The sequence below is a fragment of the Prosopis cineraria genome, unplaced genomic scaffold (assembly GCF_029017545.1).
Source record: "Prosopis cineraria cultivar Desert tree isolate PC_DT_omini unplaced genomic scaffold, ASM2901754v1 PC1, whole genome shotgun sequence".
Taxonomy (NCBI): Eukaryota; Viridiplantae; Streptophyta; class Magnoliopsida; order Fabales; family Fabaceae; genus Prosopis; species Prosopis cineraria.
The window spans coordinates 52,162,227-52,181,608 of NW_026555332.1; the positions used below are offsets into that span (position 1 = coordinate 52,162,227).

The 19,382-nt window shown below is 35.9% G+C and overlaps 1 protein-coding gene and 1 pseudogene across 2 annotated transcripts; one reads left to right on the plus strand and one right to left on the minus strand.

Moving 5' to 3' along the window:
• Positions 1-4,997: 4,997 nt before the first annotated feature.
• Positions 4,998-10,993, plus strand: LOC129315977 (uncharacterized). Of its 2 annotated transcripts, XM_054960187.1 has the most exons (10): positions 4,998-5,221; positions 5,641-5,779; positions 5,893-5,992; positions 7,016-7,128; positions 8,520-8,588; positions 9,071-9,186; positions 9,456-9,510; positions 9,686-9,806; positions 10,231-10,373; positions 10,469-10,993. In XM_054960187.1, exons 2-10 carry the CDS (start codon positions 5,648-5,650, stop codon positions 10,565-10,567), a joined length of 948 nt encoding a protein of 315 aa, XP_054816162.1. In that variant the 5' UTR covers positions 4,998-5,221; positions 5,641-5,647; the 3' UTR covers positions 10,568-10,993. The 2 variants fall into 2 exon arrangements, with proteins under 2 accessions (XP_054816162.1, XP_054816153.1); XM_054960178.1 differs by lacking the exon at positions 4,998-5,221 and having other exon boundaries at positions 5,594-5,779.
• Positions 10,994-11,209: 216 nt separating this feature from the next.
• On the minus strand, positions 11,210-18,136 carry LOC129315986 (protein DETOXIFICATION 21-like; annotated as a pseudogene).
• Positions 18,137-19,382: the final 1,246 nt, after the last annotated feature.

The following is a 19,382-nucleotide window of genomic DNA, read 5'->3' on the forward strand; positions in this document are numbered from 1 at the left end:
AGACAAAACTAACTAATTATCCTCCACCTAGACCAATCCTGTTGCACAATACCAGCAAGTTCAGGAAAGGGAAGGTTGGAAAAAGCCATTAAATCCAGACGGTGCTGAAAGTGCACGTTTTGCAATCAAATCAGCCGCTTGGTTCCAACCACGCCTGGCATGCTGGACCTTAATCACCCAATCAATTCTTAATAATATATTATGGGTCTAACCTCAATTCATTGCAATAGATAATTGAGGGGTAGGGGTGCTCAAGTTGTACCCGGCCCGATTGGCCAGTACCGGCCCGTACTCGTCCCGATCATATTGGGACGGGTCTATCTCGGCCCGAAAAAAATCGGGACGGGATTTTCTTGGGACAGAACCAAAACAAGAACGGGACGGGACGGGACTCGGGTCCATTATCGGGACGTCCCGTCCCGTCCCGTTTACATGTATTTATTTTTTTTTACCATTATTTTCAGGCTTTCTTTCAGTTTCAGCTTATGCCTTACTGATTTAAGTGTCAGGCTCATGAGTCACGAGGACCAAACAAAATAGCAGAACACGCGTGATTTTAGTTTCAACTTTCAAGTTCAACTTCGGTCTACACTCTTCCCTTTCCTTTCAATCTTCTGCTGCACGCCTGCGCCGACCGAGGAGAGCCAATGAGCCACACCACACAGACCTCAGGTCTCCGACCAGTTGACGGCCTCTGCCCTCCGCCTCACGCCTCGACAGAACAGCAACATTAACTGCAACAAGACCCAGATCTCGGCCTCCACTTCACACCTCGACATGACGCGACTCGAAGAAGGAAGAAACTTGCTTTGCCTCAGATTTCCATTTCCATTCTCAGCTTCGCCTTGACCCAGATTTGTTGCTGCCTTCGTCGCTCTCCTCGTCATCCTCACTCCTCAGATCTGGTGCGTTTCACCATCAAAAATTTATTTTTTTGTTTTATATTTTTCTTTTAATATGCATTTGCAATGAGCTGAGTTGCTAGTTAGTTGTTTGCTTTATGTTCCTTTGCAGTTTTATTTGAAATTTTAACATCAGTAAATCATTGATTTCACGGCTTCACGCACGATAAAGTAATAGTGCATATCTGGTGCTTTTATCTAAGTAATTTCCTTTACAATGATCTGAGTAATAATGCATATTTAGTGATTTCATGGCAATTTTATCTGTAACAGATAAAAGCAAGCACCAGATTTTATTTTCAATCCCTCAACATGCATTATTAGTTGTTCCTTTTTGCTTGCTTTTATCTATTCTGTTCTGTTCATAGCAATTTTATCATGCGGTAAATTGAAAAAGTGTGTCAATTATATATTATTTAGAACATATACAATTAGGCTTTTAAGTGTTTGGTTACATAATTTAAATTATTTGCATGTCATAAATTGATTGTGGAAACTTAACACCCTTGATTTTTATGCATGCTTATTTGAATTTTAATATGTGATTTTAATCAATTAAGGGTGGTTGTTGTTGTTGTTAGCTAAATTTGCATTGTGAAGAAAAATGGACACCACACCCACTACTCAAGAAAATGTTGAAACAATAGAAAGAGATCTTGAAAATGCTTTATCACCTGATACTGAAGATGAAAATGAGGGAAATGAGTCAAAAAATGAAGGACAAAGTGGAAAAAAGAGACGTAAATCAGCTGTTTGGGAGCATTTTGAAAGATTGCCACTGGACAAAACTAATGGTGAACCTCGTGCCAAGTGCAAATATTGTCCAACAACAATTGGTTGTGATTCTACAAGACATGGGACAAATGGAATGAGAAAACATGTAAAAAGATGTCCCAAAAATCCGAACAAAGTAAACAAGTTGGTACAATCTTTGTTATCGAGCTCTCAACTAGGGTCATCTAAAACTTTGAGTCACCATCTATTTAATCAACTCGATTGCAGGCAGGCTGTTGCACTATTTGTGATATTGGATGAAATGCCTTTTAATGTTGTGGAAGGTAATGGTTTTAAAGAGATGATGAGAAGGTTAGAACCTCGCTTTCAAGTCCCTTCAAGAGCGACAGTTACTAGAGATTGCTACAAGTTGTACCTTGAAGAAGCTAGAAAATTGAAAAGGTATTTTAAAAAATCTCAAATCCGTGTTTCCCTCACTACTGATACTTGGACTTCCAATCAAAATGTCAATTATATGTGCTTAACTGCTCACTGGATTGATGAGCATTGGACATATCAAAAGCGAATCTTGAATTTTTGTGTAGTTGAAAATCATAAGGGAGAAACAATTGCTCAAGAAATTGAGAAATGCTTGTTGTTTTGGAGCATTGATAAGGTGTTTACAATCACAGTTGATAATGCTTCTTCTAATGACACTGCTTTGGCATCTTTAAAGGGGGTCTTAAGGCATTAGAATGGTTTAGTTTGTGATGAGGAGTTCTTGCACTTGCGTTGTTGTGCGCATATTTTAAATTTGATTGTTTCTGATGGTGTGAAGGATATGCACAAGTGTATTGAAGGCATTCGAAATGCCATTAAATATGTGAGATCTTCTCCATCAAGGTTTCATAAATTCAAGGAGCTTGTGGAAAAAATGAAAATTGATTCAAAGAGGCTACTAAGCATGGATTGTCCAACTGGATGGAATTCAACTTACACCATGTTAGAGAGCGTAATTAAATTTTGCAGTGTTTTTGAGAGGATGGAGCAGCAAGATAATGATTATAAAAACTTCTTCTTGGATAAAAATTTGATTGGCCCCCTAATGAAAATGATTGGAAGGATGCAAAAGATTTTGTGATCTTTTTGAAGGTATTCTATGACATTACTTTGCAATTTTCAGGATCACTTTATGTGACCTCAAATGTTTGTTTTCAACAGATAGTTGATGTCTTTGCAATTTTATATGAAAGTGCAAACAATCATGATTCCTTGCTTTATGATATGGCTAAGAGCATGTTGACCAAGTATAATAAGTATTGGGGGAACTTAGAGAAACTTAATCTTTTGCTTATAGTAGCAGTGGTACTTGACCCAAGGTATATAAATGAAATATTTGCAATTTACTTTTGAGGATATGTTTCCTGAGGCTACACAACGTGAAGTTATGACAAAAAAAGTCTCAGATGTCTTGTATCATTTGTTTGATCATTATTCAAGTGGGGTTGACACCTCTCAGACTCAAAGTCAGAGTCAGAGTCAGACACAAGCAGCAAGTAAAAGTAGTTTGATTCAATCACTTGGATCAGATCGTAGGCCTTTAACTTTCTTAAGTTCTAGGTCTAAGGCTTCATTTCAAAGGTTTCTTGCCCAAAAAGAGATTGAGGTTCAAGCAGATAAGTATGCAGAGGTGGACAAGTATTTGCACGACGAGTTAGCTGAAGCACTTGATCCAAATTTTGACATTTTAACATGGTGGAAATTGAATTCTACTAAATATAAAGTCCTTTCATTGATTACACGTGATGTATTGGCCATGCCTGTTTTTACTGTGTCTTCAGAATCTACATTTAGCACAGGAGGTCGTGTAATTGATGATTTTAGGAGCTCCCTATCTTCAAAGATGGTTGAAGCACTAATTTGTGCCCAAAACTGGCTATCTCCATCAACTGCAAAATTAAAGGGTGTTGATGTTGATAATTTTAACGATACAGAGTAAGCTGTGGAAGGTAATATCATTTTTTATAATTGATTATTTCTTTTAATATGATTTAACTTCCTATTTATCTATATTTAATAATTTTTGTTTATATTGTGTTTATTGTTTTATTTTCAGAAGAATCATTAGCTTCAAATATCTCAATTGAAGAGGAAGAGCAATGACTTGAAGATGAAGTTGTACTTAGGGCTTAAGTTATTGATTCTTCACTTGTTGTTGCACTTATCGCTTGGAAGTTACTCATTTTGTTGAGTTGTATTTGTTGAATTATTGTTGTTGTTTCTTTTAAATGTTGCTGCTAAATGCTCTTCTTAGACTTGATTTAATTTGATTTTCTGTTATTGTTTTTTTTTCCTTTAGTGGGAAATCTTGGTATTTTCTTTAGTGAGAAATCTTGGTGTTTCCAAAAGCATGTATTTGTTCTTTGTTTTAGACTTAATTAGTTCTTTCTTGTTCCCTTTTAAGTTCTACAATATGCTTTGATAAAGATACTCCTTTTTTTTTTTAAATTTTTTTCTATATGACTAAGCATATTCTTGTGGGGAAGATGGCGGCATCACTGGTTGATCTATGTGTTAAGAAATGGTTCAATAATGTATGGCTTCTAGGAGATGTTCATGGACCAGTTAAAGCATGTGGAAGTGTCTACTAAAGTAAGATGGACTTATTAAATAAAATGTGAAAAGTCTAGTTATGATTGGGAACAGGCGAATAGCAAGACTGAGTTTTTTATTTCAATATGATTTTGCAGGGAAGGAATTTGAAGTAATTGAGAATATGGGAAGAATTCAAGTGCCATTCAAATGGAAGCAGTATGAGGTAATTTTTTTCTCTCCAAATCTTCCATAAAATCAGCATATTGTTAAGAAATATTTTCAAAGAAAAAGATCTGTGTGTTGAGTTGTGAACAAAATTTAATTTATATGATTTAATTCTTTTAGTCAGTCATTACTTCTATGATCAACCATATTCATAATGAAATTTGTATTAAATTTTTTTGGAGTTTTAATTAATGTAACATATGCTTTTTCTTGTCAAATAATAAGTTAAAAGATTGTAACAATCTCGTTGATTTGCATTCGGGACGTCCCGATCCCGTCCCGACTCTTTTCGGGCCGGGACAGCTTTCGGAACGGGACGGGACACGAGACAAATTTTGAGTCCCGATCATTTTTCAGAACAGGCCACAGGACTGGGGTGTCCCGGTTTCGTCCCGTCCTGTGAACACCCCTATTGAGGGAGTATTATTTCCGAGCTACGTGAGTTTACGTGATTGGCGTGTGCGCCATTGCAACGGTTGAATCTTTATTTTGCACCTTTCTGTCAAAATTGTTTCTTTTTTCAAGTTAAGCAAGAAATCGTTTTAACCAAATAAAAAAAAAAATAGAGAGAGAGAGAGAGGAAAAGAAAAGCTTAGGTAACGTGTTCGCGGTGGCGGTGGGCGCTGGCGCAAGTCAGAATTTACCCGAAAATCACATCTACAACTTACGAAGCACGAAAAGAAAGCCATGAGAGCAAGTGACCGCTGAAGCCCACTGTTGGCTCCTTCAGTTTTCCTATTTTTCCTGTTTAAGCCTCTCGAACTCGATCCTCTAAAATTTCTCAGGTAAGAGTCCCAATTCCGTCGATTCGCATTCGGATTTCGGTGTTCGAGTTCTCTGTCAAATTGAGTAGGATTCCCGTGATATCTATTTGGTTTGTGAGTTTAGGGCTATAAATCTTTTCTCTCTCTTTTTTTTAGGGTTCATTTATGGTCCTGATTTTTTTTTTATCATATCTTGAAAACCAATAATTTCCCGCTGAACTTTAGTTCAATTGGAATAAGTTGATGCTCTACTCCCCTTTTCTTCCTGGGAGTAGCGAAATTAGAGGGAGTAAGTCTTTACTTAAGATGATTTTCGGCATCTGAACATTTTTGTGAGTGTTTGTTATCAGGATTGATAAAAGATTTGTCTAGCAAGTGGAATGGATTTACTGAATTTCGACCGATAAAATGTTGATGATAGCCTTGATTGTTTTGAGTAGCATATTAATGTCATCAAGAACATTGAGGAGGAGACTCCATCATGGGGATGTCGGTGGAGAAAGCCGTCAGCATTTTGAGACTTCAGGGATAGATTCTTTGAGTGAGCCCCTCCTGGGGGAACACGATTATAGTGAGAGGGTAAAAGCTGCTTTTCTCGTTGCAACCATTCAAGGATTCAATTTTCTGACTTCTCGTTCTAGAATTATTTTCATCATTTTATTCAATGTTACTTCTTTTATGTTTTATTATAGTTATCTGCACTTGAAGATATATGGGATGATAAAAAGAAGGAGCAGTTTCATTGGACATTCTTATTTTCACAACTCATAGCGCAATGGGCACAGTGGTTAGGTATATCTGTGTGATTTTCTGGGCTTATTTCACAAACTTGCAATTATGCATGTGACAGTATGGTATTGAATTATTTCATTTTTGTTAATATTACCGGATTGCTGGCACACCGTGATTGTTCAATTAACTGCAACTAATGTGATATTTCCCTCGTTTTCCCATTAAACAAAAATCTTATTTATCTATAATATTTAGATTGCATTAAGTTGTTATGTCTCATCTGAGGTTTAATCCGTAATATTTTTGCTATGTTTTTCCATGTGTTAGTAGTGATTTGGATGTTGGATTGGTAAATCATATCATACCACAAGTGAACAAGTTAGATATTTGGGAGCAATTATTCAAAATAATGTTGAAATTGATAGGGATGTTGTGCATAGAATTCAAAATGGGTGGTGCAAATGGAGAAAGGCAAAAAATACCTAATAAGTTTAAAGAGAGGTTTTATCAAACTGCTATAAAACTAACTATGTTATATGGTAGTAAATGTTGGGTTTTAAAGAAACAACAAGAACATAAAGTTGGGATATCAAAGGTGAGGATGTTGAGGTGGATGTGTGGGTGTACAAGAAAAGATAAGATTCATATAATCATATACAAGAAAAAGTGAGCGTGGCATCAAATGGTAGAAAACATTTAAGATAGTTTAAACATATACAAAGAAGGTTGTGGGAGGGGCCGATGAGGAGGGTAGAACATATAGTATTGAGCCCTATGAAAAGGGGTAAAAGAAAACCAAAGAGAAGACTCAATAAAATTGTTGAACAAGACCTTTTGGTTAATAATTTACCCAAAGATTTGGTTGTTGATAGATCACAATGGTGTTGTGCAAATCATTTAGCCGACTTCATCTAGTGAGATAAGACTTGTTCTTCTTGTTGTTGTTCCATGTGTTATTTCACCTTTGCCTTATTGTTGAGTGATGTACAAATACGAAAATGCAGCAGGTATCGCTCTTTTGGTTCTTTCTGCATTGTTTATATGTTGTAACCTCTATCTAATTATTTCATATTGTCGTTGCAGCAAATATTGTGCTAGGATCAGGATCATTGATTGGGCGACTTGTATCACTTCCTTCTACTGTTATAAATAGAGAAAACAATAGGATTCTTCCTCCTTCTCTTAGCCCTTTGCAGGTATTAGTAATTATGTCCGAATGTTGGTTCTGTTGCATTTGCTTTTCAGAGCCCATGGAAGAAATATGCTCATTTTCTTTTCAACAATTGTTGTTGATTAAATGAAGTGGTTGTATGCTCTTCATTAGTATTGCTCATATTGATAATCTTACTGTGCATTTGAATGTATGAGAATCTATTGAATGAAACAGGAAATTATGGAATGGGATTTTCCCCTTTTTTGGAAGTTTTTAAAATGAGTGAAGGGAAGCAAAGTGGGGAAGCTCTTCTCATCTTCCCTCTTAATACTAATTTTTGTTCCTCCTAAATTGGGGGTACAAGGGAGGGAGCGTCAAATTTAGTTATCAATGGATTTTTTTATCCAATGAATCTTGTAATCTAATCCGTCATCATCCAATATCCTAGATTTTAATTTTTGTTGTAAACCTATTGTGCTGTTGAATGCATTTGCTTTCAAATAGATAACTTTCACTTTTTTCTTCCGACAAGCCTAATTATGAATATAGAATTATTATCTATATTTAAATTTTCATATCATGTTCCTGTCCCTTCTCTAACTTCGAAATTCTTGTTTTTTATTTGGCTCGTGTTAAGAATGCATTCGTTTTTAGTAGAGAATTCCTTATCAGAAAAGTTATGACTGAAGAAAACCTGGAAAAAGGAAACATAAATGCATATCGCAGAGTTGGATTCAGTCAGAAACCCCTATATTTCAGTATAATTGTAAAAAAGTCTATAGTGTAATTAAGTATCTATAGCGGCTGTCTTTCTATTCACTCCATGTAAACTTCCAAACAGATGGGAATTCTTTTTTGTTTACATGGTTTAAACAATGGTGAGAACTGGGTTCTTTAAGACAGTGCTTCTCATTGTAGCTTTTGAATGATAGAAAAGATCAGGAAAAAATTAATGATTATTGATGCTGTTCAAATTATAAGATACCATACATGCCATTATGATCATTGATTAAAATTGACCCTTTTTCCATAGATTGTTCACTTGAAGGGCCTAGTTTATTGAATAAATATCTCATATTTTATATTATATCAAACATGTGGGACATGTTGGATTTAATTTTGGGATAGGCTGGCATGAAATCTTGTTCAACATTTGTCAGCTTTTGTGTTTGAACATCCATTGGTTTGCAATTGCATTCTGTCTTTATCCCCCATCAAATTCACTTAACTTAAACATATAGTATTATGTTTATGCATGTATGTACTGGATAATATAAAATAATTAGATTGTAGATGTTTACTTTGCAAACATTAGATTGTTGAATGGTGTCTTTAAAGAATGTACTGTTCTGATGTCTTATTCTGTATAGTTCACTTCAGGGTGTCTGCTTCCATGTGTTATATATGATTATTTTTCATGTTTTCTTTTCTTAGCAAGAAAGACACAGAAATTTACGGCAACGGCTTGAAGTACCCTTTGACAGTTCTAAAACAGAGCATCAAGTATGTATATCACCTGATTTTGAATTTAGAAACCACCATTTCTGGCATTTGGTTCTGTTCAATATTCTGCTTATTGTGCTGAGTCTGCCATCTTCATGTTCTCTCCAATGGACGGAGATTTTTTTTTTTTGGGTGGTTTTTTATGGAAATTTTTATTTTGCTGTACTTTGAAGCTATATAGAGAATCGGGTTTTTTTAGCTGAATGCATGCTTGCTAACTTCCTAACTTACAACGTGCTTAGGGTGAAAGAATTCTTATTATTTCAAATTGTTTTTCACTAGAGATTAACTGAGCGTTTGCTAGGGATGATGATTTATAAATTGTTTCGTTATTGCATGTTATAAATATAAAATGCAACCGTGCCTATTGGTAGAATTTTCTGAGAATCCATCATACAATAATGAATAGACATCCTTTCTTTTTACCTGCATGAGTTTTTTTTTAAGTCATTTATATATTGATTCATGTTTTTGCGTTACAGGATGCGCTCAAACAATTATGGACACTGGCTTACCCTGACAGGAAACTTCCTGGACTTAAGTCAGAGCTTTGGAAAGAAATGGGATGGCAAGGTGTTGACCCTTCAACAGATTTTAGGTATGTGTTTAAATTTAAATTGAACATGGCTGGAACGGCTATGGATGTATAGGATAATAAGAAAGCATTGATAGTTTTTACTATATAATGGAAGGGATGTTATTTACTAATTTTTAGAATTTAGAGTAGCCAATAAAACTAAAAGATTTTATGGATCTTTCATAGTGGCTCTGAGACATAGCTTTGATCACTGTAGCTACAGAAGCCTTTTGGCTGATGTAATTTCTTGTTTTCAATGAGTTATGTCAACTTTTCAACATATTTGGCAGGGGCGGTGGATTCATTTCATTAGAGAATCTAATTTTTTTTGCGCAGAAGTATCCGGTAAGTTTCCCTCCTTGCATCAACATTATATTTTGACCAATAAATGTTTGTGCACTGCAGTGCATGTTTAATACATGCTCCTCTTTGTTTGATCATGGCAATTCTGCGTATTGTGCTGCATATTTGGTAGTGTGCTTTTCAATGAATGAATGACATTTGTTTGGCACTGTTACAGGAATCATTCCAGCGATTGTTGCATAAAGATAATGGAATCAGAGCAGAGTGGGAATATCCATTTGCCATTGCTGGAATTAATATCTCCTTTATGTTGGCTCAAATGCTAGATCTCCAAGCAGGTATCATGAATTCTCTTTATATAGGAAATCGGGTAGTATAACAGTCATATTCCCCGTGTCTGCTATGGGTGGAAATCAAGATGGGATCGATTGTTGTCTCGAGTCTCATCATGGCCGCTTATATATAATTGAACATAAAAAATAGCTGATGCTTTCACAAATGTGGAGTGTACTGATGAGCTGAGGTCAATAATGATTGAGAAACTACTTATTAATTCATTTTTTTGTTCATAATCGTTGCTAACTTTGGGCATCTAGTGAAATGCTGACCCAAAAAAGATCCTTCGAAATTCTATTTCTATGGTAGCATTTAGTTCAAATCCTAATCTATTCAACTGTGCACTGTGAATGTAGATGTTCCTCGGGTATTCAGCACTTACATATATCATGTAAGACAACTGACGAATTTATATTTTTCTCGCAGAGATTCCATCTTCTTCGACGGGAATCCGTTTTCTTCATTTGCTTGAGCAGGATGAAATGGCATTTGACAACCTTTATTGTGTTGCCTTTGAAATGATGGATGCTCAGTGGCTTGCAAAGCGTGCTTCTTATATGGAATTTAATGTAAAATTTTATAGCTTTCTGAATTGTTTTTGTTTTCCTTACCTACTTTTCGACTTGATCATTCGGTGATTCATATTTAACATATTTTATAATAGGATGTTCTGAAGGCCACTAGGACGCAGTTAGAGCGTGAGCTTGCCCTTGAAGATATCTCCAGTGTAAAAGATTTGCCGGCTTACAACCTATTGAGATGATTTTCGCTGTTCATTTTGTCATTTGGTAATTTGGAAGAAGAACAAAAGAGAAAAGAAAAAAAGAATAACGTTGAAAATCAAGTTTATACGGTCTGAATTATGTCAGGCTCTATCATACACCCTGTACACCAGCATATGTACTTGTACCATCGCTCATTAAATCGTTTTATCGAAGAGCTGCTTCTCTAACATGAATTCTGATTGTAGCCTTTAAATGACTTGAATGCCCTTTGTCTTGTTGGTTTTTGGGGTGGTGAATGGGACTGATTTCGATTCTTATTCTGACGAGGGGTTCAAGCGGTGACAGGCTTTGGTGTTTGGAATCACCAATCATGTAACAAGTCGGTGAAAGAATCAGATTTATTTATGATTCTCTTTGAACAGGTTTGAATTTTTTATTGATTAATATATTTTTAATGTTTGTTATTTCTATGTTATTAAAATTAAAGTATAAAATTTAATTGTTGTAAATAGAGAAAATTTTATTAGACATTGATGTTATAAAATCAATATGGGATTTTGTTTATCATTTATTTCGAAAATGATGACTTGTCTCTGAAAAAAAAAAAGTAACATGGGACTATTTATGTATATAATAAAAAAAATTTCCGTTCAGAAAAGTATATAAATAAAGCATGCATGTTAAGGAAAGCATCCGCTTTATTTTGTGGAACTGGGATGTCATATGACTAAGTATGACGACCCATATACAACAAATGATTATCTTATTAGTCTTACCAAATTCTCAGTTGTGACTGTACTATGCATCAAGCTCTGGGGACGCTAGTTACATTATTGAAACACCCTTATGCCTTTGTCTAAAACCATAATTTTACATCAGATGTGGCCGTGTTTGTTTCTTCATCGTCCACAGAGAACTTATCAACGCAACGTCGAGCCAACACGACCTATAGTCAAGTGATAATATCACACCATCATCTTTCACGTTATCATAGTTGTTTCATCTAGCTACAAAACATCGCAGTAATAAAAGAAGTGGAAGTGCTTCTGTACACATACCTGCTCGTCCCAATCAGTTTTGTAGGCAACAATTGTTAGCACAATTGTCTGAACCAATGTTCCAAACAACATACCGATCCATATTCCCAGCAAATTAAAAGATGCCATAATCGATCTTCAAAAGCTTAATTATATATCATGATGAGGAGGCTCTAAAGAAAATTGTTATTAGTCACGCACCTATATGAAGAACGTAACTGAATACAACTCCAACCAGGATTCCTACTATGTAATAACACCCTATGTTCACGTATGCCACGATGCTTTGCAACTCTGCTCCTACAGCAACCCCTGTTCAAATGTTCAGCTGATCACATGATATTTTCACTGATCCAATACAGTCCTAAAGTATTGGTCATTGACTCACTGTTAAATACTTAAATGAACTATATCAGGAAACAGATGTAAAAATATGAACGTCTCGTACCAGAGAGAACAGGTTGAACACTGTTTAGCAATATAGAGAATGCGAGAAAAGGTGACAAGTCTCCAATTGCAGTGGCCACTTGTTGACTTCTAGTGAATATGTAAGCAAGTGTCTCCTTGTAGAACAAGAAGAATAAAAACAGAAGGAACCCTATCGTGAATGATGTCGCCACCGTCACTGCTATTGAGAACTTGGCAGCCTTGGCGCTCCCTCTCCCAAGCTCATTTGACACTCTACCACTGTATATTTGAAGATATATAATCAACCTTTGGCATTTATGGATGTGACGGTTTTCGTTTTGCAGGTAATATATAAAATGACAATTACTGAGAGATACAATAATGACTTGGTCAACAATAGGGATAAAGAAAGAAAGAAAGGCTGCCATTACCTAGCTGCAGCCAGAAAACCAAAGGCTATCATCATTCCCCATCCACTGATGCTGAGGCTGAAAGAAGTGAGGATTTCATCTTTAGAGGGTGACTAGCCTATCTACCAGTCATTCACGCAACCAACTCAACATAAACGAGGAGCAAAAGATGCCAAAATGATTCATCAGAATGCTTACCATATAGAATAGAAAGAGCGTTAATTTCAACCTCTGCATTTTTCATGCTCCGGTTAAAAAAATGAATATTGTGCTATACCAGTGCTCTAGACAGCAGAAATTAAGAAAACCCAAATCCTGTTAGCTGTTGCTTGTGCTCTCTTTCGAAAAATAATCAAACCAGCCCTTCATCATACACTCACCACAGCATGACACCTGATGAAAGAGAGAGCTTGACCAGAGGCCACAGATCTTTAAAGGCCAAAAGGGAGAAACCATTCTACGTTTCAGGAAACCTAACACGTATGACAAATATAAATTGGCCAATGTTGGACATCCAAAATGCAAGAACCTGCTGAAATCATTGCAACAGGTATCTCAAACTTGTATTTCATAGTCAAAAGCCACGACAGGAATACATGAATTGAGATAGAGAAAGCAGCCAAGAATGATATAACAAAGTTCTTGCTCCGAGATTGCAGGAATGCCTGGAAGGTGAACGACATGACATAGGCAAACATGATAGCGATCGATGAACCAGAGAGAAATAGTTCCTGCTACATCTGCAATGCTTTCATCCTGGCCTAACATCTTCATAATTGGTGTGGTGAACAAGGACAAGGGAAGAAGAAGGAAACAAGTGGAGTATAAGATTATCCATGATCGTTGAAGGTAGGCTCCCATCATGCCATATCTTCTGGCCCCATATGCTTGTCCACACAGAGAGGACAATGCACTGGCCATTCCGAACTAGATTTAAGAGAGCATTATCAGACAGGATATCAATATCGTCTTTCCAAGAATACCAACAATATTGGACAAGTCATTAGGGAAATAAATCAAAGAGGGAGAAAGGAGGTATGAATTTAGGAAAGCATACCAGAATACCATTAGTGAATCTGACAACAATGAAGACGAGAGCGTAGGCAGCGAGCTCCTTGGAGCCAATATGACCAACAATAGCCTGGCTCGTGACATCGATGCCAAAGGTTGAGAGGCGAGTCAACATGGCTGGACCTGCTACTATCCACATCATTTTAGTCTCTTTCCATACCCTCTTCACCAGAGGCAACTCAGCTCCTTCTATAGATATTCCCATCAAGTTTTTGTTGTGGTTCCCACTGTTCACGCGAATGTTTTGGAAAGTCTCACCAACTGCGCGCGCGCGCGCGCGTATATAGGATTTTTTTTTTTTTTTTCCTGAGAATTGATAGAGAGATTGTTCACAAGGATCATTTTACTAGTTTTTTTTCCCTTGACATGCATGCACAAATAAATGAAAATTTGAGTGTAAGGGACTTGTTTGAAAACAAAATTTAAAAATTAGGAGAAGTAAAACATAGAGAAATATGCAGGCACGAAAACAAGATTAGGAGGTGTATGATGATTGAGTTGACTCTCTTTGGTCTTGTATTTGTTTCTTTGTAGTGTCCTATTTGCTGACTTTTTATGAATTTCAGTTATCATTAAAAAAAAAAAAAGATTGCCATATAAATTCAGTTGACAAGCCAATGGCAAGCTATATGGTAACATCTGATTATAGAGGCTTTTTTGGAGAAGTCTTAGGCTATATAAAGACTTTAAAGGAAACAAAAAGGAATCTTGATAATTCAGAAGGAAAAAAAATTAGGAAGATGATGTTAGAAATATAGTAACGAGCTAGAATGAAAGGGACCTAAAAAATACCCATGCAAAAGTAATTTGAGAGCTTTCTACTATTTCAACGATTAGTGAATTTTGACAATGCCTAACATTTGGCTCAGTTCTATTATTTAATCATCATCTCACCGCTTCTTCTTTCTTTTGGATTCATTAAAAAACATTAGGTGACAATAATAAGACTAGCTAGGTGTCACAATTAGATGAAGGATGGCAAATAAGGTTATGATGTGTCAAAATAAGGAATTAAGCCAAATGTCCTCCCTTATTAATGATTTTAAAGTTGGACCGAATGTTGAACTAGAAAAGTTAGTAATTTTTAATTTTTATGATATAACAGATTGGACTTGTGATCAAACTGATGATGTAATTATAATTAAATAAAAATAATATTAATTGTATATATAAAATAAATGTAAGAAACTAATCTACAATATCTCTAGTTACACGAATGTAAATAAATAATATTATAAATTATAATTTTTATAACTTGTCAAATATAAATGGATAATTAGTTAAATTAATTATGAGTAGATCTAAAAGTGTCTGCATTTATATCTATTTCTATCATCATCTTAAAAAAAAAAGTCTCAAATTATATTATAGACATGTAAATTGTTTAAAAATAAAGTTGACTTTTAGCATAAGACTAATGTTTGAATTTTTCTCTTTTTCTAACAAAATTTAAGCTTGTTTTAATATTATGTTTAGAATTGTTTGATTTTCTAAAAATTATTTCAGTTTCTAGTTTAACTTCAATTTCTGTCTCAATAGCAGTTCAACTCTGATATAATCTAGCTTAACCATAAAAATGATTTTTTTTCTTTTTTTTGTCTAAACTGAATTGTTAACAGTTTTGGTTGATGATTCGAGCATCCGGTTTTATGCTTATTAATATCCTTTGCCACCACCTACTCTCCCTTGAGACAAATTCATTTTTAGGTTAAGCGCGCAGAATATCTCTCTCTCTTTCGAAGGTCTCAAATGGCGCCTTAGATGAATAGCCGAAAAATAAATCATAGACAAACACAAGCAAAAATCTCCATCAAACTGCTTCAAATTCAGGTGCTTTCTTCACCAAAATTCTCTTCTGCTTTTGAAGGGCCTTGATATGGTTGTTTTGGATTCTCCATGGGTTGTGTTTAGTGGTTGCAACATGAGTAGACAGTAATGGAACAAGGCAAAGTAAAGTGATTAAGTTGAAGGGATTAGTGTGCTCTTTATGTTGGTTTATATATTTTTACTATATAAAACTTAAATATGGTGACTGTTTTTTCATCATGTTAGCCCCGGCTTAGGAAGAATTTAGGAAGTGGAGATATAAACTCAAGGAATTAATGTATGTATATAAAGCAAAAGAGATAGTTAGAACATGCTTTAAATCTATTTTCCTATAGCATAATCCATGCAAAAAGTAATCTAAAACTGAACTCTCGGCCAAGTAAGGAAAATAATCATGGTACATGGATGATTCCTATATATTAAATGTGTTTGGGATATGCTTTCGTATGTCAATGAAACAGGAGGGAAGCATGAAACTAATGATTAGAGTGAAATAGTGAGTTTTGACAATTTAGCTTATATGTCTCGACCAAAGAAAAAAGTTATGGTAGAAATTGGAATTTGTTATAATAAATAGCACAAAATAGAATTAAAATGGAAAATTATGTAGAATAAGATTTTAGGTTCAAATTCTAGATATTCATGTAATATAAACCTAAAATAGCAACTCCAATTTTTAAAGTTTAGCATTTTCAACACCTTATAAGAACATATGTAAACCCAATATAGTTAGTAAGGGTGTTCAGTCTAGACCCGTCCCGATTGGCCTGGTATCGTCCTGATCATATCGAGACGGGTTTTGTCCCGGCCCGAAAATAATCGGGACAGGACTTTACGGGACGAGACGGGAAAGAGGTTCGAGACGGGACGGGACACGGGATTACCATCAGGACGTCCCGTCTCGTCCCAAATATTATATATATTATTTTTTATTTTAAATATATTAATTATATTAATATAATTTATACTTATATTAAGTATATCAATTATACTTTTAACACTTGCAATTCTTATTTAAAACTAAATTTTTTTATATTGATAATTTTAATGGCATGGAGTAAACATGGCGATATCTTTCTTTATAATATATTAATTATATTAATATAACTTATTCTTATATCTATCTATTTAATAACTTTTATTTATAACATATTTCTTGCTTATTTTTAAAAGAGTAATTAGCTTAGTATATCTTCACTAAAGTAGAAGAACAATGATTTGATGTTGTATTTGACTTGCCTGTTGTTGCTAATCTTATAGCATAAAGATCACTTGTATTTGTTATTATAATATGTAGTTGTGATTAATATAATTCAATAATTAATTTTAAATTATTGTTATTTATGTGCTTGTGTTGTTTTGATTTTAAACTTAATAAATTATATGATTTAAAATTTTAATGAACGTTATTATTTAGATCTTTTTTTGACATTATTCCATTTATCGGGACGGCGGGACGTCCCGATCTTGTCTCGACCCCGTCCCAACTCTTAACGGGACGGGACGACTTTCGGGACGGGATGGGACACGGGATCAAAATTCAGTTCCAATCTTTTTTTCGGGACGGGACATGGGATAGGGGTATCCCAGTCCCATCCCGTCCTGTGAACACCCCTAATAGTTAGTAAAAGTGTTCAAAATTGGGCTGTGACTTATACCATTTGTACAATAACATCAATATATGGCATAAAAATTAACGATGCAAATCCATTCAATTTTTTTTTTGTTTACTCTTTCAATATTTTTCTGCACATTTTTTATCGGGCTCTCCGTGACTTTTTTTTTTCTTTAGGGAGGCTGTTAGAATTTTTCCCTCATCCACTCCTCACCAAATATTTGAATCATCAGCTTTTGGAACTTATTATATTTAATTTAGATCTAAGGTTTATTTTTATCCTTAAATTTTATAAAAAAATTATAAATATTTTTAAATTTAATTATGGATCAATTTTATCTCTCTTCGTATCCTTGACGCTAACTTCCCTGACTTCCATTAATTTTAGTGTCTGAGTCCCACATTTATTATATTTTTTTATAATAAAATGTTACATGTGGGCCCCATATCCTTCTTAACCCCCTCTCTTCTCTATCTCATTCCCACCATTTGCAAATTGTGCTAGTCGAGCTACCTGCATGAGGGTGATTCAGTCGCGCCTCTACTCCATTCCCTCTTTCCTCATCTATTTGTCTCTCCTCGTCCAACTCACTCTCCCCATTGTGAGTTAGACTTACTTGAGCGAGTGAGCTTGAAGAGATATTCAGAGACCTCTATTTTATTGCTCGAAATTAAATAGAGCATACTTGTGCTTATGGGAACCAACTTGAAGACAACACTAGAGCCCCGAGTGAATTAGTTGTGCTTCATAAGAATATGCAAACCACCACATAAGACCTTGACCCAAAATACCTCCGCTTGACGCCATTCATGAGCAAGAAAAACTCTACCCGATAACACTCATGAACAAGAAGAACTAAAGCTCTATGCATGGAACACCATGGCTTCTTTCCCACGCTTAGGCACCTCCACCACAAGCATATCTTGGCATACATCAAGCGAAGGAGCCACGCAAGCGCACATGTTTGGGTTCTGCTTTAGGAACTTCTCGGTCAGGTGCAATCTCCTCCCTCTCTCCCCACTCTCCCTCTCTCTCTCTCCTTCATTCCCTCTCCCCTATCCATCTCCTTCTCTACTCTCTCTCTCTCTCTCTCACATCCACCTTCCTTTTCTTCGATATGGCAGAACAAAGGAGTCCATAATGGACTCCTCCATCGCTGAGTGACTCGGTCCAAGCATGTGACCAATCTAGTGCATCACCACCAACTCCAGATCCATTTCGTCAATCTCCATCATGTCCTGAAACGGAAAGAGCAGAAACGAGCTGAAACGGAAGGCACACACATAATGAAGCAAAAAACGGGAGACACACATAATGGAGCATCATAAACTCTTTGTAACCGCCCCTTAATTTCTGTAACCCCCCTTTAAATTTGTATGGTTCAATTTTACGAATTCTAGGACTATAAATAGGACCCTTGTGGCTGTGAAAGAGGCAGACTTGAAAGAATAAGAATTGCTTGTTGTTCATTCGGTTTCTGTGCCATTTTGGTATCAGAGCTGGTCCAGAGAGCGAAAGAGTGAGTTACAATTGAGAAAGTACGCCGGAAAGAGAAAGATTCAGAGGAGGAGTCCCTGACGTCTTCGCTTTTTACAAACCAGGCATTTTCTCAGAAAACAAACATCACCATTGTGCTCAGGAGGTCCAAAAAGTGGAACAAGAGGTTCCCCGTCACCGAAAAACATCTCACGCACCTCCACGCGCCACCGTCGGAAGACCATGCGCCTCGCCGCTAGTCCACACGCCTTCATGCGCCATCCGAAGGTTGAAGACGCTGACGTCAGCTGTCACGTCAGCATTCTGACCGGTCAACAACATGTCAGCCCAGTAGTTTGCTGCCACGTGTCACAGTCGCCACGTCACTGTACCCAGTCAGCCAACTTTTCAGAAATTACATTTTCGCCCCAAATCTTTCAGTAATTCAAAATTTGCCCCTATTTTTTATGAAATTTCATATTGACCCCCAAATTTTTTTTCGAAATTCCATTTTAACCCCTAAACTTTCCTAAAATTACACTTTTGCCCCTTGATTTTACCTGAATTACATTTTAACCCCTATATTTTTCATAAATTTCAATTTGACCCATCATTTTTCTAGAATCGTTATTTTACCCCCTAGACAGTCCAAAATTCCCATTTTGCCCTTAGCCTTTTAAAAAAAATCTCACTTTACCCCTATATCCTTCAACGTTTCCAATCGCACCTCAATCTTTATCCCTAGCCTTGACACTTATCCAAAATGCCTCAAAGACGTAGACATGTGCACGAGGTTGAGATGGAAGAGTTGAGACGTAGGATAGGAGAATTGGAAGCCACTGTGGAATTGCAGCAAACTCTGTTAAACAACAACAGAGAAAACTTAGAGAGAGATTCGGGAAGCAGTAGTTCGTCATCTACTGACAACCGCCGCCGCCCACAACAACAATTCCGTCCTAATGACATCAAGGTTGACATTCCTGAATTTGAGGGAAGGCTCCAGCCAGA

What these genes read in the sequence shown, in the direction of transcription:
- LOC129315977 (XM_054960178.1), top strand. Translation starts at nt 5,609, where the DNA reads ATGTTGATGATAGCCTTGATTGTTTTGAGTAGCATATTAATGTCATCA. An exon ending in GACCCTTCAACAGATTTTAG is followed by an intron (nt 9,187 to 9,455) that starts GTATGTGTTTAA and finishes CATATTTGGCAG; the next exon opens with GGGCGGTGGATTCATTTCAT. An exon ending in TTTTTGCGCAGAAGTATCCG is followed by an intron (nt 9,511 to 9,685) that starts GTAAGTTTCCCT and finishes GCACTGTTACAG; the next exon opens with GAATCATTCCAGCGATTGTT.